The sequence below is a fragment of the Leptodactylus fuscus genome, chromosome 11 (genome assembly GCF_031893055.1).
Source record: "Leptodactylus fuscus isolate aLepFus1 chromosome 11, aLepFus1.hap2, whole genome shotgun sequence".
Lineage (NCBI taxonomy): Eukaryota > Metazoa > Chordata > Amphibia > Anura > Leptodactylidae > Leptodactylus > Leptodactylus fuscus.
Window position 1 is genome coordinate 59,887,474 of NC_134275.1, and position 27,241 is coordinate 59,914,714.

The 27,241-nt window shown below is 41.1% G+C and overlaps 1 protein-coding gene across 2 annotated transcripts in view; it reads right to left on the reverse strand.

Annotated features, from left to right (window-relative positions):
• Positions 1–458: 458 nt before the first annotated feature.
• EXOC3L2 (exocyst complex component 3 like 2) overlaps positions 459–27,241 on the reverse strand; it is a 29,816-nt gene continuing 3,033 nt past the window's right edge. Inside the window, exons 1-12 of one of the 2 annotated variants that reach the window (XM_075259254.1) lie at positions 21,525–21,564; positions 8,254–8,720; positions 7,007–7,440; positions 5,781–5,935; positions 5,468–5,693; positions 5,159–5,259; positions 3,712–3,822; positions 2,287–2,422; positions 1,558–1,680; positions 1,317–1,472; positions 1,082–1,203; positions 459–988 (exon numbers count right to left, since the gene is read on the reverse strand). In XM_075259254.1, the coding sequence (XP_075115355.1) occupies positions 688–988; positions 1,082–1,203; positions 1,317–1,472; positions 1,558–1,680; positions 2,287–2,422; positions 3,712–3,822; positions 5,159–5,259; positions 5,468–5,693; positions 5,781–5,935; positions 7,007–7,440; positions 8,254–8,710 (2,322 nt within the window). In that variant the 5' untranslated portion in view covers positions 8,711–8,720; positions 21,525–21,564 and the 3' untranslated portion in view covers positions 459–687. Of the gene's footprint in view, positions 989–1,081; positions 1,204–1,316; positions 1,473–1,557; positions 1,681–2,286; positions 2,423–3,711; positions 3,823–5,158; positions 5,260–5,467; positions 5,694–5,780; positions 5,936–7,006; positions 7,441–8,253; positions 8,721–21,524; positions 21,565–27,241 lie in introns of those variants that run through there. The other variant, XM_075259255.1, reaches the window with a different exon arrangement.

The following is a 27,241-nucleotide window of genomic DNA, read 5'->3' on the forward strand; positions in this document are numbered from 1 at the left end:
AAGTCGAGTTTGGGCTAAAAAAATTTGACTTGCTAGATATGTGGGTGTGGATTCTGAAATGTGCCAAAATTGTACCATGAAATTCTGTCTCACGGTAAGCCAAATAAAAGTGGTGGAAACATGGACTGGACTGATCTGGCATCAGTCACTGTGATAAATCTGGTGTGGTTTCAAACTGCCAGTCTAGGTTTACATGTGTCCAGCTACTATATCTGGGTCATGGCGTTCAGAGTCCTGTGAATTCATTTAAGGTCAGGGGATTCTTAGATGTCCTCGAGTACATTCAATCCTTTTCCTTACTACAGTGGATCCTATTATCAAGGCCTTGGATATTTTATGTGTTGTGTCTTCTGGGAAATGATGAGACCATTGTCTTCTGTTAAATTAATCTTTATTATCAATGAATCATCAGAATATATACTACATATACATGGAGGGCGTCTGCTGGAAGCCTCAGTCTTATCAAACTCCAGGAGACGCCACTCAAGAAGCATGGAATGTCCTACAGGTAGTGGTCAAAGTGCTGGTGGCTGAGCTCCTGCCATCCCTGGTGATGTACGTGACATGTACACAAGGAGAGGGCTTGTATCTGTTCCTCTTGTATTTGCAGCTCCACAAAGCTTTCATGATTTCTCCATATTTGCTGCTTCATTATCCACGACCGCGGCCATACATAGTTGTGGGTCTCTAGAGCTGTGTGTCCTCCTCTGCGTTACCTACACCATTACCAGAAGAGCTTGAAATGTTTCTTCCTCGATGGCTGAGCCGACTCAATGTCCTGCGACCAAACTGAGAGGCCCTGGAGAGACTGATATTTATGCAACGTGTGTCTCGAGTGATACTGATGTCAGAGAAGAAGCCTTGAGCACTCCGGCAAGGAGGCAAAGCTTCTGCACCTTCTAAGTCATGGAGGACCCCCAAGATCTGCTGCCTGGAGTTTGGGTCCCATAACCCACGAACATCCAATAGAGAAGACAGATGACGCTTCCTAAGGGAGGAAAATGAAAGGGTCAGCAATGATGATAGAATAATGTCGGGCAGAGGGAATATAGAGAACTTTAAGTTAGGACCACGCACTAACCTAAAATCTGGGAAGTCAGACACCAGCATTCCAACTTCCATCTGGATAGATGCTGTATCCTCTAGGACAAGGATCTCAGTAAGACGGGGGATGACCTGGTCCAGGGCGATTTGGGGAGATTCCTAAATATAGAAGTCATGATCTATGAAGCCGTGATATATGACTACGTATGGGCACAGTCATATATTACAATGGAGCCCTGGCTCAGATCATAGCGGAAAAAAACATCACTTACCAGCCTGCTGAAGATCTGCCCCAGCTGCTTAGACTCTTCTCTCAGCTTGGAGGCCACTTTTCTCCGGGTCTTTGAAGTGGTGCATGACATTTTGCCTTGCACAAGCGGGCGAACCAGTTCCAGCAATATTCTGCGGTGAAGCTCTGATATGGCAGCCTATGGAGAAGTGCAGAACATCATCATCAGTGCAGGGATGTTTACCTGGTGCAGGGAGGTATAGATGCACGGCTACCCCTCATACCTGATAAGGTCCTTGGCTTAGTTTGCGCAGAGCAGCTGTCCGTTCCCCCAAGATGGACACAATCCCATCGCATGCCTCTGAATTGTTCAGCCATCGGCGACCCAGGAGCTTCTTGGAAAATGGCTGTCATGGGATAAATTACAAAAAGTGAGAAAAGTTCTGATGGAGGCTGAGAGATAGTTTATGAGGAGCAGGTGAAATGGGGGTCCCATCGATCAAAGCCAAGATCTCATTCCCTGTGCTATATGGAGAATGAAAGCAATGAGTTCACTGCCACTGCACACGGTGGTAAGTGCCACCACGATGGGGTGAATGGAGGATCCAACTGGAGGTGAATGGAGGATACAACTGGAGGTGAATGGAGGATCCAACTAGTGAATGTCTAGGTCAGATGAAGAAAACTTATCTGAGCTTCTTACAGCTCCTTGGTGGGGATGGCAGCGGAGAACTGGAAGGGCAAAGTACAGAAGGTCTATTCCACAAATGATCCCAGTCCTACTATAAAGACTCTGTTCACACCATGTTTAGGCTCTACGCTTGGCGTCCATATATGTAAAATGCCCTCACAGGTATTGCCCTCCATTATCGAGTAAATAGATTTAATGTGCTGTATGAGAAAACTTGGCAAAACCAAAGTCTTTGCATACTGGCCCAATGTTGGCTAGCAGGATGCACAATGGGCACCAAAGTGTATGCTGAAGAAAGAAGCCAAACCATGACGGGCTGTACCTTTATGTCATGCAGAATCAAGTCAGAGATGGCCCGTGTGGCAAGAGCAGTGATCCGGTCCAGAGAGCCTTCAGCTTGACGCAGAAGATCCCCACCATCTCCTTTAGCGAGCTGCGCCATGCGACTGGCAAATTCCCTAAGACAGAAGATTTCAGACTTAGGAGCTGCAAAAAACTAATTTATTTTTATGTATCAAATGCACAAATAATTTCTATTTAGTCAGCGAGGAATGGAATTTATAGAAAATGTGGATATCGCTCTGATATTGTCTTAATTGATGATGTTATGTATTGATTATATTTTACTCCTCCTGCCATTAGGTGGCACTGTGCTGCACATTGTCTATATTTAGGGACGTTATGTGTTGGTTATAGTTTACTTCTGCCATTAGGTGGCGCTGTGCTGTACATTGTCTATATTAGTGATGTGGGAAGAATATGCAAATCTGTCTCCCAAGATGTAAACAGGGAGACAATGCCTCTGTTATGCTGCCCTCTATAGCAAGCACACTGAATTAGTGATGTTATGTGTTGGTTGTATTTTACTTCTCCTGCCATTAGGTGGCGCTGTGCTGTATATAGATTATATCAGTGATGTTATATATTAATTATATTTTGTCCTCTTGCCATTAGGTGGCGCAGGGCTTCACATTGTCTATATCAGTGATGATATGTATTGGTTATAGTTTACTTCTCTTGCCATTAGGTGGCGCTGTGCTGTATATTGTTTATATCAGTGATGTTATGTATTGGTTATAGTTTATTTCTACCATTAGGTGGTGCTGTGCTGTACATTGTATCAGTGATGGTATGTACTGGTTATAGTTTACTTCTCCTTCCATTAGGTGGCGCTGTGCTGTATATTGTTTATATCAGTGATGTTATTCCTGTACATTGATTATATTTTGCTCCTCCTGCCATTAGGTGGCGATGTGCTGTACACTGCCTTTGCTTTCCATATACCTTGCTTAGGGTGAATTCACACTGAGTAAACGCTAGCTTATTCTGAACGTAAAACACGTTCAGAATAAGCGGCGTCTAAAGCAGCTCCATTCATTTCTATGGGAGCGGGGATACGAGCGCTCCCCATAGAAATGAATGGGCTGCTTCTTTCACTCCGTGCAGTCCCATTGAAGTGAATGAGGAGTGCCGGCGTATACGGCAAGCTCTGCTCATGCCGGAGCGTACACGCCGGCACTCCCCATTCACTTCAATGGGACTGCACGGAGTGAAAGAAGCAGCCCATTCATTTCTATGGGGAGCGCTCGTATCCCCGGCTCCCATAGAAATGAATGGAGCTGCTTTAGACGCCGCTTATTCTGAACGTGTTTTACGTTCAGAATAAGCTAGCGTTTACTCAGTGTGAATGCACCCTTATGGTCATATTCCTCCTGCCTTTCTTATTCTGTAAGTGAGGGTCACTCACCGAAATGGGGGACAGCAGTTGACGATAGTGATGATTCGGTAGATGACAGCCTCTGTTGTGTCAGTCAGCCCTTCCTGCTCCAAATAAAATTTCTGTACGGATTTGTGGAATCTGATGGAAGAAAGAAGAGAAGGAAAGATGTGAAGATGTCAGCATGGCCGCATATAACCTCCAGGAAGACCCTCCCACAGTCACAGGCACAAGCAGGCTCGGACTGACCCACAGGCTCATCTCTAATCTAAGGGCAGTCCTAGGTAGCAGAATAATAGTGAAAAAAATGGAGTATAATGTGTATAGTGACCCCTAGACACAGATGAAAGCATAGAAATAAACACAGGTGCAGGCAAAGACCCAGGGGAAGACAGGTGCAGGCGCAGACACAACACAAGTGCATGCACAGACACAGAGCAAGTGCAGGCGCGAGCAATGGCATAGACATAGTGGCAGAAGCAGACATAGGTACACACAAAAGTGGGGATGGCAGTGGAGATCTGCATAGTACGGCACTGTATGGTTAAATTACAGGAAGTATTTATTCATATATATCGCCAGAGGCATAGATGTGCTGATAAGTGCAAGGGGGTATCACTGACCAAAGGAGTGACACCAGGCAGGTAGTAATTGGATAAGCGCCATTTCCTGTATGTAGAGATAGATAGATATGAAATTCAGAGATATAGGTAGATAGATAGATAGATAGATAGATAGGTAGATAGATAGATAGAGAAGGTGACAGATAGATGGGAGATAGATAGATCGATAGATAGATAATAGATAGATAGATAGATAGATAGGAGATAGATAGATAGATAGATAGGAGATAGATAGATAGATAGATAGATAGATAGATAGATAGTATGAGAAGGTGACGGCAGAGTACTAGAGTCCAGGTATATCAGGCCAAGGTTTCTGACATATGTGTGGTCCAGGGCGGATCTGGAGCCCAGGTGTAGATCCTGGGCTCATTACTGATCCAGAAAAAGGCTGCAGATCCTGCATTGTGTGCATTTCCATGAGGTGAAAGGAGGTGTATGGTTCTGTCCTGTAACCCTGAGTCCGGTGAGACAATATTGTGCTTGTTTTGTTCGTGTGGCTGTTAGTAAGCCACATGTATAGTTAGGTTATCAGTTCTTTTTAGCTAGTTGCTCACACAAGCAGGTTTTTTATTTTGTTTTTGCCTGTAGTTAAGGCTGTATTTTGGTTTGCTCGTTTTGTGTCTGTTTATTTTCCTGCTTTTTCCTAACTAAATCAGATTGTTGCATATTTTGTGTCCGTGTCTTGACTGTTTGGGTCCGCACCACTGCTTCTACCAAGCTAACTTCCCCACAATAGATAGATAGATATCAGATAGATAGATATGAGATTTGTGACATTTTATGGTAACACAGGTCATGTCCAGGCCTCACAATTGTTGTCTCGTATACTGCACATCACAATGAAAAAGTACCTGCACAGGAAATCAGAGAAGCAGCCAAGGCAGGACAGAGCCAGCATAACCCCGAAACCTTCACTGATCAGCGGCGCTCGGTCAATATGCGGCTTCATGATCTAAGAGGAACAGGTCAGAAAATGGTGAAAGAGAGATATAGATCAGGTAATGGACTGGTCAGAGAACGGATAATGTACGTTGGTCAGAGAACGGATAATGGACAACGGACAGAGAACAGGTAATGGAGAGCAGTCAGAGAACAGTTTGCGGACAGACGTCTGAGACATAAGTCAGTGAATAAAAAATTGTAAGAAACAAAAGATTTACCTGAATCACCTTCCCGCTGAAGCCAGAGAGAAGATCCTCATTTCTCATCATCTGGATCCAGCGATTTTCCTCCACTTTCAGCTCTTCCTCCAATCTGTGCGAGACGCGTTGCTGTACAAGGTCAGCATACCGTTGCTCCAGCATAGTCCGTGTGTCACTGGTCAGCAGGGGCCCCAACTCATAAGGATTGACAAGTGGGGAAATCTCTGGTCTGGAAAGGATGTCCCTGTACAAAAAGGCTACAGTCATTCCATCCCCCGCGTTCAGCCCATCATCCCCTACCTGCCGCAACATCACCTGTTCCAACCCTCACCTGCAGTAGACATTGCTGTTCCAGTCTAGAATGAAGTAGATATCATTGGTCTCCAGATCACGTTGGGCCGCCGTACTCAGCCACTCGGCTACTTCTTGGTGGTAGGCAGAAAGGTAGATGCGGAAGACCTCAAAGTCCCTAGGATACGAACAAACCTGGAAAAGAAAACTCTCTCATCTTCTTGAAGACTCAATAAGCTCACCTCAGTTACAGGGGATGGGGAGGCTGCTGAGACCCCACTCCTGATTGATGGTGCACTCAATGGGGCCACATCAAACTAACCCAAAGGGTGTGAGACTGAACTCTAAACTCATCGCAGGCACAGCCATTGACACATGATGGGGTGAAGCTGCGACAATCTTATATTCACTCACTGGATAATTATTTGTGGAACTATAAGAAGAACTTCTCTTTGTGTAAACCCTGAAGAGGAAAATTATTCCCTATGGACAGGTACAATATTCCCGACGGACAGGTGCAATATTCCCTATGGACAGGTACAATATTCCCAATAGACAGGTAAAATATTCCCGATGGACAGGTCCAATGTTCCCTATGGACAGGTACAATATTCCCCATGGACCGATGCAATACTCCCAACGGACAGGTACAATATTCCCAATGGAAAGGTACAAAATTCCCAATGGATAGGTAAAATATTCCCAAAATTCAGGTACAATATTCCTGATGGACAGGTACAATATTCCCAATAGACAGACACAATATACCTGATGGACCGGTGCATGTATTCACATGAAATGGTACATTCATTCTGGTACATTTACCAGCCTGGACAGGTATATTCTAGCCCCTAAACAGGTAGTCAACCACACGGACAGGTGCATGCATACACCTTAACTACTACATACATCTATTTGGACAGATACATTCATCTATGTGGACAGGTACAGTCATGAATCAAGAGACACATTCATCTGTCTGGACAGGTACATGCACCCACATGAACCCGTATCTATATACACCTGAACTGGTACTTTCATCTCCCTGAAAAGATAAATGTATACACCTTGCCAGGTACACTCATCAGCCTGGAGAAGTACATTCAGCCACATGAACAGGTACATTTATCCACCTGGACAAAAAAACTATACACCTGTACAGGTACATTCATCCATGTGGACAGGGACGTTCATGTTCTTGGATAACCATATTCATCTGCCTGGACAAGAACATTTACACCTGGACAGGTATATTCATCCACTTACCAGATAGTTCTTCACTGAGGTCAGGTCCTCCACCACAATTCTCTTAACCCTGTCGGCTTGAGATGGCAGGGAGCCCATTTTGCCCTCTAGGTTGTTTTTTAACCTCTGATTCACACTCCTCTGCACGGCCTCCACCCAATGTGCCTTCATGTTTTTGTTGCCAGGAGAGTTTACCCGAGTCTCCTCTTGCTGGATGACACCAATGACCTCATTCAGTTTTAGATGCTTCCCTTTATTGTTGAGGGACTCATCCACCACTGTCCACATCTCCTTCATCAGCGCCTCGTACAGTAGAGTCACATCTTTGGCCTGTCGGCCTGGGCTCTTCAGACTCACAGGACTCAAGTCTCCGTCACATTCAGCTTCCAGTTCTATAATATGTTGGTCGGCTGATCTCAGCTCCCGGCGCTGGATTAGTTGTAGGATCTCCAGTACTGGATCCAAGAGAAAGTGAGATCATGAAACTGTAGGAACCTTGTGTTTAGTTATCAGGTAATACATGTATGTATATGTGCCCCCTACATCTGCGGATAGTGCACCGTGCATGCACCTGGATATCAGGCGGGAAGGCCTTGCTAGAACCTAGGGCTTTTGCTCCAGATAGTAGGCTCCATGCCCACACCACTGCTCCCTCCACACCAGAGCTTTCCTCTTATCCTGGCATATTATCATTACCCTGAATATCTTTGTGATAATAATCTATTTCTCTCCATTAACACTTTGTGAGAAGATTGGTAAGCCAATGCAGGATGCACCATAAGGTCTACAATATCTGGGCATAGGTAAGGCCCAGTCTACACAGCAAATAAAAGTCACAGAAAAAACATGATTACAAAGCAAATTCAATTATTTCATCCAGGAGAAAAAACTTTCTGGTGACCTTGACACTAAAGAAATTACAACACTAAGACAAAGTCATTTGTGGCTTCTTCACCCCATACAGAATATTGGGAAATTTTTTACACAAATGTTGTTTTCCATGTAGCCTGAGCTTATAAGAATATGAAATTCTGTTAATTTCCAATGGCGCCCTCCACTGGTTTATGCCTGTCAATGTAGGGGGTCGTTGTAGAGCTCTCCAATGGACACAGATACCCATATATAACCAAAATATCAAAGCTTAAAATGTGTCTCAAGAATCCTTGTATCCTACTAATTCCTCATCCAAGATTTCATGAGCAGAGCCCCCTGTATTCACATTACTAATAACTGGGGTCACATCACAAGGGAACACTATGGAAACTCACCAGATAAAGGCTCTCGAGGTTTCTCTGCTTCTTTGGAGATCTCATTCCGTTCAGGAACCACTTCCACCATAGACTCCCTCCGAGAGCGGTTCCCCACATTTCCACCACTGCTGCCAAGCCATAGAAAGGAGAGGCGCTTGACTCCTCCAGCAGGACCACTGGCTTCTTCATCTCCACTGTCTTTTTTACGCCCAAGAGACAAGAGACTGACATCCTCTGATTTCCTTCTACCCCGCTTTTTTTCAGGTGCTCCTCTTACTCCTAAAAGACTTTTCCCTCCTTTCCAGAAAGGTGAAAGTCCAGCAATTTTCTCAAGTGTTCCTCGACGTTTTGCATCTGATCCTAAAGGTTCCCTCTTACACTCCACTTCATCATCAAGAAATGGATTGCCTCCCTCAGGGGCTGGCCGGTCCAAGGGTGTGTGCTCATCAAATGGATTAGGTGCGGTGACCGGCATGGTCTCAGTTCTAAAGAAACAGAAACAACTTCAATGTCCACAAATCATAATAAAATTCCAAATGAAGGGAAAGTTCTGCAACCGGGAAATCTGTAATTATACAAATGCCACAAGTACCAAGCAAATCCAAGAGCAGAGCTGCAGCTGAGAGGTGGAGGGCTGCTGCAGACCGATGGGAAAAGAGATGATATTGAGAGGTAAAGAAGGCAAGGCATAAAAGATACAAAGAACAGAGTAAGAAATAGAAACCCTGACAGTGCCATACACTATGTTTTATAGATATATAGTCCTAGGAGCCCTGACAGTGTCATACACTATGTATTAAAGATATATAGTCCTAGGAGCCCTGACAGTGTCATACACTATGTTTTATAGATAGGTTCCTAGGAGTCCTGCCAGTGTCATACACTATATATTATAGATATATCGTCCTAGGAGTCCTGACAGTGTTATACACTATGTATTATAGATATATAGTCCTAGGAGTCCTGACAGTGTCATACACTATGTTTTATAGATATATAGTTCTAGGAGCCCTGACAGTGTCATACACTATGTTTTATAGATATATAGTCCTAGGAGCCCTGACAGTATCATACATTAAGTTTTATAGATATATAGTCCTAGGAGTCCTGACAGTGTCATATACTATGTTTTATAGATATGTAGTCCTAGGAGCCCTGACAGTGTCATACACTATGTTTTATAGATATAGTCCTAGGAGCCCTGACAGTGTCATACACTATGTTTTATAGATATAGTCCTAGGAGCCCTGACAGTGTCATACACTATGTTTTATAGATATGTAGTCCTAGGAGCCCTGACAGTGTCATACACTATGTTTTATAGATATAGTCCTAGAAGCCCTGACAGTGTCATATACTATGTTTTATAGATATAGTCCTAGGAGCCCTGACAGTGTCATACACTATGTTTTATAGAGTTATAGTCCTAGCAGCAGTGACAGTGTCATACACTATGTTTTATAGATATATAGTCCTAGCAGCACTGACAGTGTTACACACTATGTTTTATAGATATATAGTCCTAGGAGCCCTGACAGTGTCATACACTATGTATTATAGAGATATAGTCCTAGGAGTCCTGCCAGTGTCATACACTATGTTTTATAGATATATAGTCCTAGGAGCCCTGACAGTGTCATACACTATGTTTTATAGATATATAGTCCTAGGAGTCCTGCCAGTGTCATACACTATGTTTTATAGATATATAGTCCTAGGAGCCCTGACAGTGTCATACACTATGTTTTATAGATATATAGTCCTAGGAGCCCTGACAGTATCATACATTAAGTTTTATAGATATATAGTCCTAGGAGTCCTGACAGTGTCATATAATATGTTTTATAGATATGTAGTCCTAGGAGCCCTGACAGTGTCATACACTATGTTTTATAGATATAGTCCTAGGAGCCCTGACAGTGTCATACACTATGTTTTGTAGATATAGTCCTAGGAGCCCTGACAGTGTCATACACTATGTTTTATAGATATAGTCCTAGAAGCCCTGACAGTGTCATATACTATGTTTTATAGATATAGTCCTAGGAGCCCTGACAGTGTCATACACTATGTTTTATAGAGATATAGTCCTAGCAGCAGTGACAGTGTCATACACTATGTTTTATAGATATATAGTCCTAGCAGCAGTGACAGTGTTACACACTATGTTTTATAGATATATAGTCCTACTAGCCCTGACAGTGTCATACACTATGTATTATAGAGATATAGTCCTAGGAGTCCTGCCAGTGTCATACACTATGTTTTATAGATATATAGTCCTAGGAGCCCTGACAGTGTCATACACTATGTTTTATAGATATATAGTCCTAGGAGCCCTGACAGTATCATACATTAAGTTTTATAGATATATAGTCCTAGGAGTCCTGACAGTGTCATATACTATGTTTTATAGATATGTAGTCCTAGGAGCCCTGACAGTGTCATACACTATGTTTTATAGATATAGTCCTAGGAGCCCTGACAGTGTCATACACTATGTTTTGTAGATATAGTCCTAGGAGCCCTGACAGTGTCATACACTATGTTTTATAGATATAGTTCTAGAAGCCCTGACAGTGTCATATACTATGTTTTATAGATATAGTCCTAGGAGCCCTGACAGTGTCATACACTATGTTTTATAGAGATATAGTCCTAGCAGCAGTGACAGTGTCATACACTATGTTTTATAGATATATAGTCCTAGCAGCACTGACAGTGTGTTACACACTATGTTTTATAGATATATAGTCCTAGGAGCCCTGACACTGTCATACACTATGTATTATAGAGATATAGTCCTAGGAGTCCTGCCAGTGTCATACACTATGTTTTATAGATATATAGTCCTAGGAGCCCTGACAGTGTCATACACTATGTTTTATAGATATATAGTCCTAGGAGTCCTGCCAGTGTCATACACTATGTTTTATAGATATATAGTCCTAGGAGCCCTGACAGTGTAATACACTATGTTTTACAGAGATATAGTCCTAGGAGCCCAGACAGTGTCATACACTATGTTTTATAGATATAGTCCTAGGAGCCCTGACAGTGTCATACACTATGTTTTATAGATATGTAGTCCTAGGAGCCCTGACAGTGTCATACACTATGTTTTATAGATATAGTCCTAGAAGCCCTGACAGTGTCATATACTATGTTTTATAGATATAGTCCTAGGAGCCCTGACAGTGTCATACACTATGTTTTATAGAGTTATAGTCCTAGCAGCAGTGACAGTGTCATACACTATGTTTTATAGATATATAGTCCTAGCAGCACTGACAGTGTTACACACTATGTTTTATAGATATATAGTCCTAGGAGCCCTGACAGTGTCATACACTATGTATTATAGAGATATAGTCCTAGGAGTCCTGCCAGTGTCAAACACTATGTTTTATAGATATATAGTCCTAGGAGCCCTGACAGTGTCATACACTATGTTTTATAGATATATAGTCCTAGGAGCCCTGACAGTGTAATACACTATGTTTTACAGAGATATAGTCCTAGGAGCCCAGACAGTGTCATACACTATGTATTATAGAGAAATATAGTCCTAGCAGCACTGACAGTGTCATACACTATGTTTTATATATATAGTCCTAGCAGCACTGACAGTGTCATTCACTATGTTTCATATATATATATATATATATATATATATATATATATATATATATATATATAGTCCTAGGAGCCCTGACAGTGTCATACGCTATGTTTTATAGATATATAGTCCTAGGAGCCCTGTCAGGGTCATACACTATGTTTTATAGATATATAGTCCTGGGAGTCCTGCCAGTGTCATACACTATGTTTTATAGATATATAGTCCTAGCAGTCCTGACAGTGTCATACACTAAGTTTTATAGATATATAGTCCTACGAGTCCTGACAGTGTCATATACTATGTTTTATAGATATGTAGTCCTAGGAGCCCTGACAGTGTCATACACTATGTTTTATAGATATAGTCCTAGGAGCCCTGACAGTGTCATACACTATGTTTTGTAGATATAGTCCTAGGAGCCCTGACAGTGTCATACACTATGTTTTATAGATATAGTCCTAGAAGCCCTGACAGTGTCATATACTATGTTTTATAGATATAGTCCTAGGAGCCCTGACAGTGTCATACACTATGTTTTATAGAGATATAGTCCTAGCAGCAGTGACAGTGTCATACACTATGTTTTATAGATATATAGTCCTAGCAGCACTGACAGTGTTACACACTATGTTTTATAGATATATAGTCCTAGGAGCCCTGACAGTGTCATACACTATGTATTATAGAGATATAGTCCTAGGAGTCCTGCCAGTGTCATACACTATGTTTTATAGATATATAGTCCTAGGAGCCCTGACAGTGTCATACACTATGTTTTATAGATATATAGTCCTAGGAGTCCTGCCAGTGTCATACACTATGTTTTATAGATATATAGTCCTAGGAGCCCTGACAGTGTCATACACTATGTTTTATAGATATATAGTCCTAGGAGCCCTGACAGTATCATACATTAATTTTATAGATATATAGTCCTAGGAGTCCTGACAGTGTCATATACTATGTTTTATAGATATGTAGTCCTAGGAGCCCTGACAGTGTCATACACTATGTTTTATAGATATAGTCCTAGGAGCCCTGACAGTGTCATACACTATGTTTTGTAGATATAGTCCTAGGAGCCCTGACAGTGTCATACACTATGTTTTATAGATATAGTTCTAGAAGCCCTGACAGTGTCATATACTATGTTTTATAGATATAGTCCTAGGAGCCCTGACAGTGTCATACACTATGTTTTATAGAGATATAGTCCTAGCAGCAGTGACAGTGTCATACACTATGTTTTATAGATATATAGTCCTAGCAGCACTGACAGTGTTACACACTATGTTTTATAGATATATAGTCCTAGGAGCCCTGACAGTGTCATACACTATGTATTATAGAGATATAGTCCTAGGAGTCCTGCCAGTGTCATACACTATGTTTTATAGATATATAGTCCTAGGAGCCCTGACAGTGTCATACACTATGTTTTATAGATATATAGTCCTAGGAGTCCTGCCAGTGTCATACACTATGTTTTATAGATATATAGTCCTAGGAGCCCTGACAGTGTAATACACTATGTTTTACAGAGATATAGTCCTAGGAGCCCAGACAGTGTCATACACTATGTTTTATAGATATAGTCCTAGGAGCCCTGACAGTGTCATACACTATGTTTTATAGATATGTAGTCCTAGGAGCCCTGACAGTGTCATACACTATGTTTTATAGATATAGTCCTAGAAGCCCTGACAGTGTCATATACTATGTTTTATAGATATAGTCCTAGGAGCCCTGACAGTGTCATACACTATGTTTTATAGAGTTATAGTCCTAGCAGCAGTGACAGTGTCATACACTATGTTTTATAGATATATAGTCCTAGCAGCACTGACAGTGTTACACACTATGTTTTATAGATATATAGTCCTAGGAGCCCTGACAGTGTCATACACTATGTATTATAGAGATATAGTCCTAGGAGTCCTGCCAGTGTCATACACTATGTTTTATAGATATATAGTCCTAGGAGCCCTGACAGTGTCATACACTATGTTTTATAGATATATAGTCCTAGGAGCCCTGACAGTGTAATACACTATGTTTTACAGAGATATAGTCCTAGGAGCCCAGACAGTGTCATACACTATGTATTATAGAGAAATATAGTCCTAGCAGCACTGACAGTGTCATACACTATGTTTTATATATATAGTCCTAGCAGCACTGACAGTGTCATTCACTATGTTTCATATATATATATATATATATATATATATATATATATAGTCCTAGGAGCCCTGACAGTGTCATACGCTATGTTTTATAGATATATAGTCCTAGGAGCCCTGTCAGGGTCATACACTATGTTTTATAGATATACAGTCCTGGGAGTCCTGCCAGTGTCATACACTATGTTTTATAGATATATAGTCCTAGCAGTCCTGACAGTGTCATACACTATGATTTATAGATATAGTCCTAGGAGCCCTGACAGTGTCATACGCTATGTTTTATAGACATATAGTCCTAGGATCCCTGACAGTGTCATACGCTGTGTTTTATAGATATAGAGTCTTAGGAACCCAGACAGTGTCATACACTATGTTTTATAGATATATAGTCCTAGCAGTCCTGACAGTGTCATACACTATGTATTATAGATATATAGTCCTAGCAGTCCTGACAGTGTCATACACTATGTATTATAGATATATAGTCCTAGGAGTCCTGACAGTGTCATACACTATGTATTATAGATATATAGTCCTGGAGTCCTGACAGTGTCATACACTATGTTTTATAGATATATAGTCCTAGGAGTACTGACAGTGTCATACACTATGTATTATAGATATATAGTCCTAGAAGTCCTGGCAGTGTCATACACTATGTTTTATAAATATATAGTCCTAGCAGTCCTGACAGTGTCATACACTATGTTTTATAGATATATAGTCCTAGGAGTCCTGACAGTGTCATACACTATGCATTATAAATATATAGTCCTAGGAGTCCTGACAGTGTCATACACTATGTTTTATAGATATATAGTCCTAGGAGTCCTGACAGTGTCATACACTATGCATTATAGATATATAGTCCTAGGAGCCCTGACAGTGTCATACACTATGTATTATAGATATATAGTCCTAGGAGTCCTGACAGTGTCATACACTATGCATTATAGATATATAGTCCTAGGATCCCTGACAGTGTCATACGCTATGTTTTATAGATATATAGTCTTAGGAGCCCAGACAGTGTCAAACACTATGTTTTATAGATATAGTCCTAGGAGCCCTGACAGTGTCATACACTATGTTTTATAGATATGTAGTCCTAGGAGCCCTGACAGTGTCATACACTATGTTTTATAGATATAGTCCTAGAAGCCCTGACAGTGTCAAATACTATGTTTTATAGATATAGTCCTAGGAGCCCTGACAGTGTCATACACTATGTTTTATAGAGATATAGTCCTAGCAGCACTGACAGTGTTACACACTATGTTTTATAGATATATAGTCCTAGCAGTCCTGACAGTGTCATACACTATGCATTATAGATATAAAGTCCTAGGAGTCCTGACAGTGTCATACACTATGTTTTATAGATATATAGTCCTAGGAGTCCTGACAGTGTCATACACTATGCATTATAGATATATAGTCCTAGGAGCCCTGACAGTGTCATACACTATGTATTATAGATATATAGTCCTAGGAGTCCTGACAGTGTCATACACTGTTTATTATAGATATATAGTCCTAGGAGTCCTGACAGTGTCATACACTATGTTTTATAGATATATATAGTCCTAGGAGTCCTGACAGTGTTATACACTATGTATTATAGATATATAGTCCTAGGAGTCCTGCCAGTGTCATACACTATGTTTTATAGATATATAGTCCTAGGAGTCCTGACAGTGTTATACACTATGTATTATAGATATATAGTCCTAGGAGTCCTGACAGTGTCATACACTATGCATTATAGATATATAGTCCTAGGATCCCTGACAGTGTCATAAGCTATGTTTTATAGATATATAGTCTTAGGAGCCCAGACAGTGTCATACACTATGTTTTATAGATATATAATCCTAGTAGTCCTGACAGTGTCATACACTATGTATTATAGATATATAGTCCTAGCAGTCCTGACAGTGTCATACACTATGTATTATTGATATATAGTCCTAGGAGTCCTGACAGTGTCATACACTATGTATTATAGATATAGTCCTAGGAGTCCTGACAGTGTCATACACTATGTTTTATAGATATATAGTCCTAGGAGTCCTGATAGTGTCATACACTATGTATTATAGATATATAGTCCTAGGAGTCCTGGCAGTGTCATACACTATGTTTTATAAATATATAGTCCTTGCAGTCCTGACAGTGTCATACACTATGTTTTATAGATATATAGTCCTAGGAGTCCTGACAGTGTCATACACTATGCATTATAGATATATAGTCCTAGGAGTCCTGACAGTGTCATACACTATGTTTTATAGATATATAGTCCTAGGAGTCCTGACAGTGTCATACACTATGTTTTATAGATATTTAGTCCTAGGAGCCCTGACAGTGTCATACACTATGTTTTATAGATATAGTCCTAGAAGCCCTGACAGTGTCATATACTATGTTTTATAGATATAGTCCTAGGAGCCCTGACAGTGTCATACACTATGTTTTATAGATACATGTATATAGTCCTAGGAGCCCTGACAGTGTCATACACTATGTTTTACAGAGATATAGTCCTAGGAGCCCAGACAGTGTCATACACTATGTATTATAGAGAAATATAGTCCTAGCAGCACTGACAGTGTCATACACTATGTTTTATATATATAGTCCTAGCAGCACTGACAGTGTCATTCACTATGTTTTATATATATATAGTCCTAGGAGCCCTGACAGTGTCATACGCTATGTTTTATAGATATATAGTCCTAGGATCCCTGACAGTGTCATACGCTATGTTTTATAGATATATAGTCCTAGGAGCCCTGACAGTGTCATACACTATGTTTTACAGAGATATAGTCCTAGGAGCCCAGACAGTGTCATACACTATGTATTATAGAGAAATATAGTCCTAGCAGCACTGACAGTGTCATACACTATGTTTTATATATATAGTCCTAGCAGCACTGACAGTGTCATTCACTATGTTTTATATATATATAGTCCTAGGAGCCCTGACAGTGTCATACGCTATGTTTTATAGATATATAGTCCTAGGATCCCTGACAGTGTCATACGCTATGTTTTATAGATATATAGTCCTAGGAGCCCTGTCCGTGTCATACACTATGTTTTATAGATATATAGTCCTAGGAGTCCTGCCAGTGTCATACACTATGTTTTATAGATATATAGTCCTAGGAGTCCTGCCAGTGTCATACACTATGTTTTATAGATATATAGTCCTAGGAGTGCTGACAGTGTCATACACTATGCATTATAGGTATATAGTCCTAGGAGTCCTGACAGTGTCATACACTATGTTTTATAGATATATAGTCCTAGGAGTCCTGACAGTGTCATACACTATGCATTATAGATATATATTCCTAGGATCCCTGACAGTGTCATACGCTATGTTTTATAGATATATAGTCTTAGGAGCCCAGACAGTGTCATACACTATGTTTTATAGATATATAGTCCTAGCAATCCTGACAGTGTCATACACTATGTTTTATAGATATATAGTCCTAGTAGTCCTGACAGTGTCATATACTATGTTTAATAGATATATCGTCCTAGGAGCCCTGACAGTGTCATACACTATGTATTATAGATATATAGTCCTAGGAGCCCTGACAGTGTCATACGCTATGTTTTATAGAGATATACTGTAGTCCTAGAAGCCCTGACAGTGTCATACACCTGGACCCTGAATTGACTGAATCTAGTACAGACGTTAGAGCTGTGAGCTAATCGAATGCCATGTGCTATAATATTTACAATACAGATGTTAGAGCCCCAGGCTAGACCAATGCTACATAGTATAAGGTCGAAACCACATCCATAATGGAAATGCTGCTGCAAAACTCATGTGGAGCTCTGGATCAAATATGTTTATTTTGTAGTGCTAAATAATTTCCAGGAGGATGACATTTCTACAGAAATTTTTAAACATTGCTCAAAAGCAGGGGTACATATAGCTATAATGGAGTGTCATAGCAATAGCCAGAACTGGGCGCCCCAGAGATGTGAACCTCTTCAAAGGGTGATGAGGACGAATGGCCTTAATAAAACAGCACAGCTAAATGGACTAAGACGCCAAATAATAATAATAATAATAATAATAATAATAATAAAATAAATAAATAAATAATAATAATAATAATAAAAAATAATAATAGTAAATAATAATCATAATATTGTACCCCTCGCTTTTTTTTCAAATTTTTATCAGAGGCAAAAAAGACATAGACTTAGTGTTTTTGGACACAGGGATACTGAATGTGTGTTTAATTAATTAATTTATTTTCATACCTGATTTAGGAAAGGGGGGTGATTTTTTTATTTTTTTTTTCCTTTTTTTTTTTTTTTTTTTTATTCTTTTTTCCCCCCCTCTTAGGCTTGAACCCCAGGGGGTTATATGGATTGTAAAATACTATACTTCTACTACAGGCTGCCTAGAGTCACCCCAAAGTTGTCGAGCACCAGTGCCTGGGTCAGCTTTGAGTTAGGCATCAGAAGGGTTAATGCAAGCTCTGATCGCCAACACGGCCATTGGATCCCTGTTATATAATACAGCAGGGACCTGGCGGCTATGGCTGGGTGTTGTGGCTTGAGAACTGTGACACTCCCGTGACATCCAGGTGAGTTGACATATCTGGTGGCCCCTTACAAATACTAATATGGTAGCCGTGGCTTCCATATCAATGATCTGCCTCCATATATCATCACATGAGCCATATTAGCCAATAGTAGCTTGCAGGTTCTTCATCCTTAGCCTCACTGACATACACACAATATTCGATCAGGGTCCCAGCCATTTTTTGTTTTACACCTGTTTTCCATAATAACCCAGGCAATATATAAGGTGTTGGCTTCATATAGGTACTGCTGGGACATAACATAATGGAACTGTATTCATAATAAATGTCCAAATGCAACTATGGGGGCATCTAACCAAACTAAAAATGTTACAAAGACTTTCAGGAAGGCTATGCTCCCTGCTATAAAATGTGACTTCATTAAGAGACTGTTCAGTAACCAGAATGTAGTGGCCCCCCTGCTAACTTTACAACCATTAAGCCCGTTACCTCCAGTTAGACAGTCACTGCCATATTAGTGGCTCCTTGATGAGTAAATCTTATTTCAGGTTTATCTGCTGTGTATACCTCAGGGTCAGAAATGTCTCGGAGTGGGACCCCCTATATATCTCTGAAATGGCCAGCTATCATGGTAAAGTCTGACCCCCACGGACACCTAATATCATCACCAACAAGCCATCATTTACACTACAGGTTCATATAAGCAGGTTATACCAGCATGGTCCATATAACTATATACAAGGAGATGTATAATATATACCAGCTGTACATATATAATTATATACCGTATATACCCAGGTTATACCAGCTGTACATATATAATTATATACAGGAGATACCCAGGTTATACCAGCATGGTCCATATAACTATATACAAGGAGATGTATAATATATACCAGCTGTACATATATAATTATATACCGTATATACCCAGGTTATACCAGCTGTACATATATAATTATATACAGGAGATACCCAGGTTATACCAGCATGGTCCATATCACTATATACAAGATGTATAACTTGTACCAGCTGTACATATATATTATATACACTATATACCCAGGTTATACCAGCATGGTCCATATCACTATATACAAGATGTATAACTTATACCAGCTGTACATATAGACTTATATACAGTATATACCCAGGTTATACCAGCATGGTCCATATCACTATATACAAGATGTATAACTTGTACCAGCTGTACATATATATTATATACACTATATACCCAGGTTATACCAGCATGGTCCATCTCACTATATACAAGATGTATAACTTATACCAGCTGTACATATATATTATATACAGTATATACCCAGGTTATACTGGCATAGCCCATATCACTATATACAAGATGTATAACTTATACCAGCTGTATATTTATAATTATATACAGTATATACCCAGGTTATACCAGCATGGTTCATATCACTATATACAAGATATATAACTTATTCCAGCTGTACATATATAATTATATACTGGAGATGTCCAGAATATTCCTGCATTACACCCTACATTATCACCTTTACTATCTCTTAATGTATACCCTTCATTATTCTCAACATCATCCTATCTATTATACCCTATAATATCCCCTGTATTATACCATATATTATTCCCTATAGCAGTGTTTTTCAACCTTTTCAAGCCAAGTTCCCTCTTATGAAAAAAGTTCCAAACGAGTACCCCAAAGGACACTATGTTGTCCATCATATGACAGATCCTGGTCCAGTGGCAAACAATACCTGGCGTGGACAGTGTGCCAAGCAAATCCTTTTCCTTTTGCAGGGTCACCTGTGCCAAATACACAGTAAAATGTCTAATGGTCTTTTAGCTTTTCACTCATCAGATCAGGGGCTACTTGTCTATTCAGCACAGGCAAACCACTGCTGTAGTCCTTACCCAAATTCTTCTGATGTCGGCCTCTGCTTGGAAGCTGCTGGGCCTTAGTATTTGGAGATGGTGGGGGTTTGGGTGGCACCAGACCCCAGGACCCTCATAACCTGAGCAATCAATAAAACTGAGGCTTTCAGAGCACTGGTTCCCAGGTATGGCTCATAGCCCCTGAGACTCCATGGAGTACCCCATTGGGGTACACATAGCACAGGATAAGAACTACTGCCTTATAGTGCACTCTGTATTATACCCAGCATTATACCTTACATTATCCCCATTACTATCCCCTATATTATACCCAGCATTATCCCATATACTATCCCCTATATTATATCCAGCATTATCCCCTCTACTATCCCGTATAGCTTAACCTGTATTATACCCTACATTATCCCCTTTACTATCCTGTATATTATACCCAGCATTATCCCCTCTACTATCCCGTATAGCATACCCTGTATTATACCCTACATTACCCCCTGTATTATACCCAGCATTATCCCCTCTACTATCCTGTATAGCATACCCTGTATTATACCCTACATTATTCCCCTTACTATCACCTATATTATACCCAGCATTATCCCATATACTGTCCCTATAACGTGTATTATACCCTACATTATCCCCTTTACTATCCTCTATATTATACCCAGCATTATCCCCTCTACTATCCTGTATAGCATACCCTGTATTATACCCTACATTACTCCCTGTATTATACCTTGCTGTGTTATGTCCAGCAGTATACTGTACGTCCAGCTATGTGCTGCATGTCTCTTATGGCTCGAGCTATTATTGTCTTCCTTTCTATTACTCAGTGACATTTAGGGCCACAAGCTTTAGGGTTTCCTCATCTCACAGACAACAGAAAGGTCTGGAGAACATAAGGCCGCATGTGTGAGAGATGGAGCGAGGCGTCGACCTCCATTACAGATATACAATGTACAAATCCCGTAGACCTGTGTGTACAACCTACATGGCGACACTCACCCAGCTGACACCAGCCTGCCGACGTCCTGACCTGATCCTACTGCATCTCTCTGCCGTTCCTGCGTGTCTTCAAGTGTGCGGGATATAAATGGAGACAGGAAATCTCCCTTCCCATCCCATCCCATTCCTGTCACCTCTTTCCCCTCCCAATCTACAGGAAACCTTGGCCAGTCTCAAGGAAATGCCAAGGTCTCTTGACCTGGTGGCCGCCATCTTTAAATACATCGCTGAGGAAGTGAGAGGAATGCGGAGGCACGAAAAACACATTTAGAAAGGAAAACACAGAAAATGATTGTTTACCATCTGTGCCCAGAATTTATTGCACCTCTTATCTTAAGTGTGGGCCCCGGGTTCATGTCGCCCCTGCTTTGTTTTCATTGGCTATATTGGATCACTGTGGACATGTCACCTCTGTGTCCTGCTGGTTCTGATGGGATGACCATGGACTGCATTATAGCAAAAAGCTGTGACCTCCCCTGTACCCTGCAGGGGCAGCCGCCATGTGATACATATCCAACGTGCTGGGAGATGCCACGTAGTGAGAGGAGTCGGTGGCACCACAGATACCAGCCACCATGTCCCGACCAAACACATTCCGAATGAAAATGTCAAAAGCGAGATGATGTGTGCGAGTAACAAAAGCAAAAGACAAAATATCAGCTGTATGTCCCTTCATCCACAGTGCTGAAGGATATTCTGCTGTGTTGGTGGTTTATCTGCAGTGCCATTGGGTTAGGCCTGGTTCACATCTGCATTCGGGTTTACGTTCGGGGAGTCCAATTGGGAACCCCCCCGAATGGAAAGCTATATGCATTAAAAAGCGTTTACCCGGAAAACACGCGGACCCCATAGACTATAATGTAAGCGGCACTTTTTTCTCCGCATGTTTTGTGCGGAAACTGAGTGGAAACCACACGGACCCCAATTATAGCTATGGGGTCCTCAGGTTTCCTTTAGGTAACCACTTTTTAATGCGTATTGGTTTACGTTCAGGGGGTTCCTAAACAGACTCCCCGAACGGAGACCTGAATACAGATGTGAATCGGGTCTTATCTGACATGTCATTGTTTTATCCTCAGTGTTCCTGGATTATACAATATGCAGTGTAAATGGATTATCTGCAATGTTGGTGAATTATACAATATGTAGTGTCTGTGGATTGTCTACAGTGTAAATGGATTATACAGTATACAGGGTCAGTGGATTATCTACAGTGTTGGTAAATTATACAGTATTTAGTGTCATTGGATTATCTGCAGTGTTGGTGGATTATACTATGTGCAGTGTTACTGGATCATCTGCAGTGTTGGTGGATTATACTATGTGCAGTGTTAATGGATTATCTGCAGTGTTGGTGGATTATACTATGTGCAATGACAGTGGTTATTTGCAGTGTTGGTGAAATATATAGTCTGTATTGTCAATGGATTGTCTACAGTGTAAATGGATTATACAGTATTTAGTGTCAGTGAATTATCTGCAGTGCTAGTGGATTACCTGCAGTGTCAGTGGATTACCTGCAGTGTCGTGTCGGTGGAATATACAGTGTGCAGTGTCAGTAGATAGTGTAAATGGATTATACAGTATTTAGCGTCAATGGATTATACAGTATTTAGTGTCAGTAGATTGTCTACTGTTTTAGTAGATTATAAAGGTTGTAGTATCAGCGCATTATCTGCAGTGTTGTTGAATTACACAGTATGCAGTGTCAATGGATTAATTTCAGTGTCAGTGGATTACACAGTAATTACTGTCAATGGATTATCTGCGACGTTGGTAGATTAAACAGTTTGCAATGTCATCATGATGGATAAGGCAGGAGAGGTGCAGCTGTGTAGGGGTGGTAGTAGTGCAGCAGCAGCGCAGTATGGAGCATAACTAACAGGCAGACATGACGTCATTGGGCTGGTGGTAAATATCGAGCCTGCACTTCAGTAACAGCAGATTTATTCATTGGCATCCACTGGCGGTGTGTAGAAATCCTCACGATCTATGCCTGATTCATTTATATTCTTGTGGAGGACACTCATGTACACTTTGGTGCGCCAATGTGACGGTCGTACGGAATGCCATCTCTGACAATACACTGGAGGATAGATAAGCCAGTTCCTGACACTGGTGTAATCTTGTGACCCAGAAGTCTATGGGGTCAGGGTATTTGCTGGAGAAAAGGCACAACCCAACCCTGATTGTTCAGGCAGTGCGTGTCTGTTTCCTGATGTGTGTCAGGTTGCTTTAGCATTATGTTCCACAATCTGTAGCAGTGTTTGTAAAGGTAGCGCTGGCAGTAGCAGTGGCGTGTTGGCAGGGGGCAGTTAGCCTGGTCAGACATAGAGTTTGGCACACTGGCTACAGACCTTATCCTTGTAATATTTTACCTCCCTTTCAGAAGTCATCTCTTAGCTTGATGCTATCAATACACGTGTCAGTATATAAGCGACCAAGAATGTCTGTGGTCCCAGTTGTTTCATTCTCTGCAGTGGGAGTGTCTTGGTTGGTCATGGCAAACATTGTGTCATCCCCAACACTTTTTCAGACTATGTCACATTCTCTTTTTTACCCCCCCCCCACTCCATGACTGACACCATTATACACAGTCCAGTCTTATTAATGTGACCACCGCCTACTTTTGACGTCAACATTAAATAACCAATCACAGAAAGCACATGTCATCAGCCATCTGGGCGCGCTCATCATTGCGGAAGGAACGATGGATTAACACAAGTATGCATCTATCCTTGTGGACCATGTTCACCCCTACATGTGAATTGTTTTTCCTCAGGATGATGGCATCTACTAGCAGGACAATGCGACCTGACATAAAGCTCGCAGTGTACGTGTGTGGTTCGAGGAGGACCAGGATGAGTTTACTGTACTCCCTTGGCCAGAAAATTCCCCGGATTTGAACCCAATCGAGAATCTGTGGGACCACCTTGATCAGGCTGTTCGTGCCATGGATGCTCAACTGCGTAACCTAGCGCAGCTGGCCATGGCACTGGAGTCAGCATGGCTCAACATCCCAGTGACATCATCACAACATCCCCCTCTTCCTGCACGTCTCGCAGCGGTCCACTCTGCCAAAGGGGGTTATTCTGGATTTTGATAGGTGGTCACATAAATGTGATTGGACTGTGTATCTGCCCCAAGTACCATTACCACCACAGCTACCACAGACCAATGGCCACCTCCGCTTCTTGATAGTATTATCTGCAGTGTCTCTGTTTTATCTGGATTATTTGCGGATTTTCTGCAGTATTGGTGGAATTTTTTTTTTTTTTTTTTTTAGAGTTAATGGATTTTCTACAGTGTCATTGTTTATTCTGCAGTGTCTCACTGTCTATATTATTGTTGGGTTATCTGCAGTTTTCTTGGTTTTGTTGCACGGTCATTGTGTCATCTACAATTATGGTGGGTTATCAGTAATGCCAATGAGTTATCTGAAGTGCCTGGGTTGTTTGCAGTTTCATTGGGTTATCTGCAATGTTGGTGGGCTATTCACAGTGTCATTGTTTTTATCTGCAGTGTCAAAGGATTATGTGCAGTGTCAATGGGTTATCCACAGTGTAATTGTTATATCTGCAGTGTCAATGATTTATCTACAATGTCAGTGGGTTATAGGCAATGCTTGCGGATTATCTACAGTGTCAGTAATTTATCTATAGTGTCAGTAGATTATCTGCAGTGTTAGTGATTCATCTGCAATGATGGCGGACTATCTGCAGTGTCTGTGCATTATTTGCAGTGCTGGTAATTTATCTGCAGTGTCACTGTTTGTCTGTATTCTTGATGGATTATCTGCGGTTTTCTTGGGGTTTTTGCAGGGTCATTTCTCATCTGCAGTGTTGGTGGGTATTATCAGTGGTGACAACGGATTATCTGCTGTGCTAGTGGGTTGTCTGCAGTGTTCATTAGGTTGTATGCAATGTTGGTGGATTTTCTGAAGTGTCAGTGTATTGTATGAAGTGCATCAATATCAAATATTGATGGGATTTAGATCTATCTTTTGTTCATTCACTTAAAGGGGTTGTCCCATCACAAGGATCCTATCTATACTGCTTGTTTATGTGGATGTAAGACTTTTCCTAAATACATTGCTTCAGCAAAACTGCTTTGTTTGTCCACTATCTTACTTTATTCAATTCTTTGTGGCCACAGCCCTGACTTAGCTGCTCATGAGTCAAGTGATGTATCTGCTGCTCTGAGGGGGGAGGGAGGAGGGGCTAAGTGCACGGGAGCGAGCCTGTGTATCTAGCTATTCCTGTGTCTACAGATAGGGGAGAGGAGCTGCTTTCATTTCTTCTGTTCTCCCAGTTATCAGGCTAGCTAATTCAGTTGTGTTCATTATGGCAGAGACAGGCAGTCTCTGTATGTAACACAGAATGGAGTTGCTGCTGCCTGTACTTCATAGTCCAATATGGGTGGCGGAGCTACACGCGAATTTGGGGACGGAGCTAAACGGCAGGTTGCATGTGAAACCCCGCTCACCAAATGATGCAGGAAACCAGGAAGAAAGAAGATTTTACAGCAGTAAAGACTGATGAGTATGTGAGGTGGGAATACCCCTTTAATTTTGTTACATAATTTGACAAAATTATCTATTAACACTTCTGTTAGGGTCATACACTATGTGTTATAGAAAGAGTCCTAGGAGCCCTGACAGTGTCATACACTATGTTTTAAAGAAAGAGTCCTAGGAGCCCTGACAGTGTCATACACCATGTTTTATAGATATATAGTCCTAGGAGCCCTGACAGTGTCATACACTATGTTTTATAGATATATAGTCCTAGGAGTCCTGACAGTGTCATACACTATGTTTTATAGATATATCGTCCTAGGAGCCCTGACAGTGTCATACACTATGTTTTATAGATATATAGTACTAGGAGTCCTGAACCATATGAAAATATTGTTATTAAAAAGTGGTTTCACACATACTGAATTTTGAGTCCCCCCCATACATTACAGGTGAACCATGAAGGTTCCCTGTATATACCGTAATATATTGGGAGTTGGGTATTGTAGCCCTTGTCTCCAGATTCGACTTTTCAACTGGGTCTATACTGTAAAGCTCCTAAGTCTAGTTCTTGTCCCCATGAACTCACTGCTATATACAGTGGTGGCACCAGATGGCAGTACTATAACAGGTCTAGTAGGATTCGCTATGGTTAGGGTGTGAACTATTAACTCTTATGATGCATGATCTGGAGGCTGGGACCTTGGCTTGCGTTCAGATACCACATTTGCATTAAGTGCATAGAGTTTTAGTCCTTTCATTAGTAAGTGGAGCTCTTGGATGTTGCACTGAAATTTTAGACATCAGACATGACAACAAGGGATGGGCTAACTCATTTGTTTAGAATTGGATTCGACCCAAAATTACCCACAGTTTTGGGTTCACCCAAATACAAAATTTTTCATTTTTGTCACACACAAAATACTAGTATCTGGGGTCTCCAGATAATAAGGTGAGGGAAAATAACAAACACTTATACTCACCTTGCCTCACCTCTCCTGGGTCTCCAGCGGTCTACCAACATTCTCTTTAGGCCTCTTCTGTCCTCTGGCTGATGTTACGCTCCTCTGGACTTGTGACATCAGACTGAGGCCAGAAGAGACATGAAGATAACACTGAGGACCTCTGGGCACCATAAGGGTACCCAGGAGAGGTAAGGCAAGAATAAGTGATATTAATTTTACTCACCTTCACCAATTAT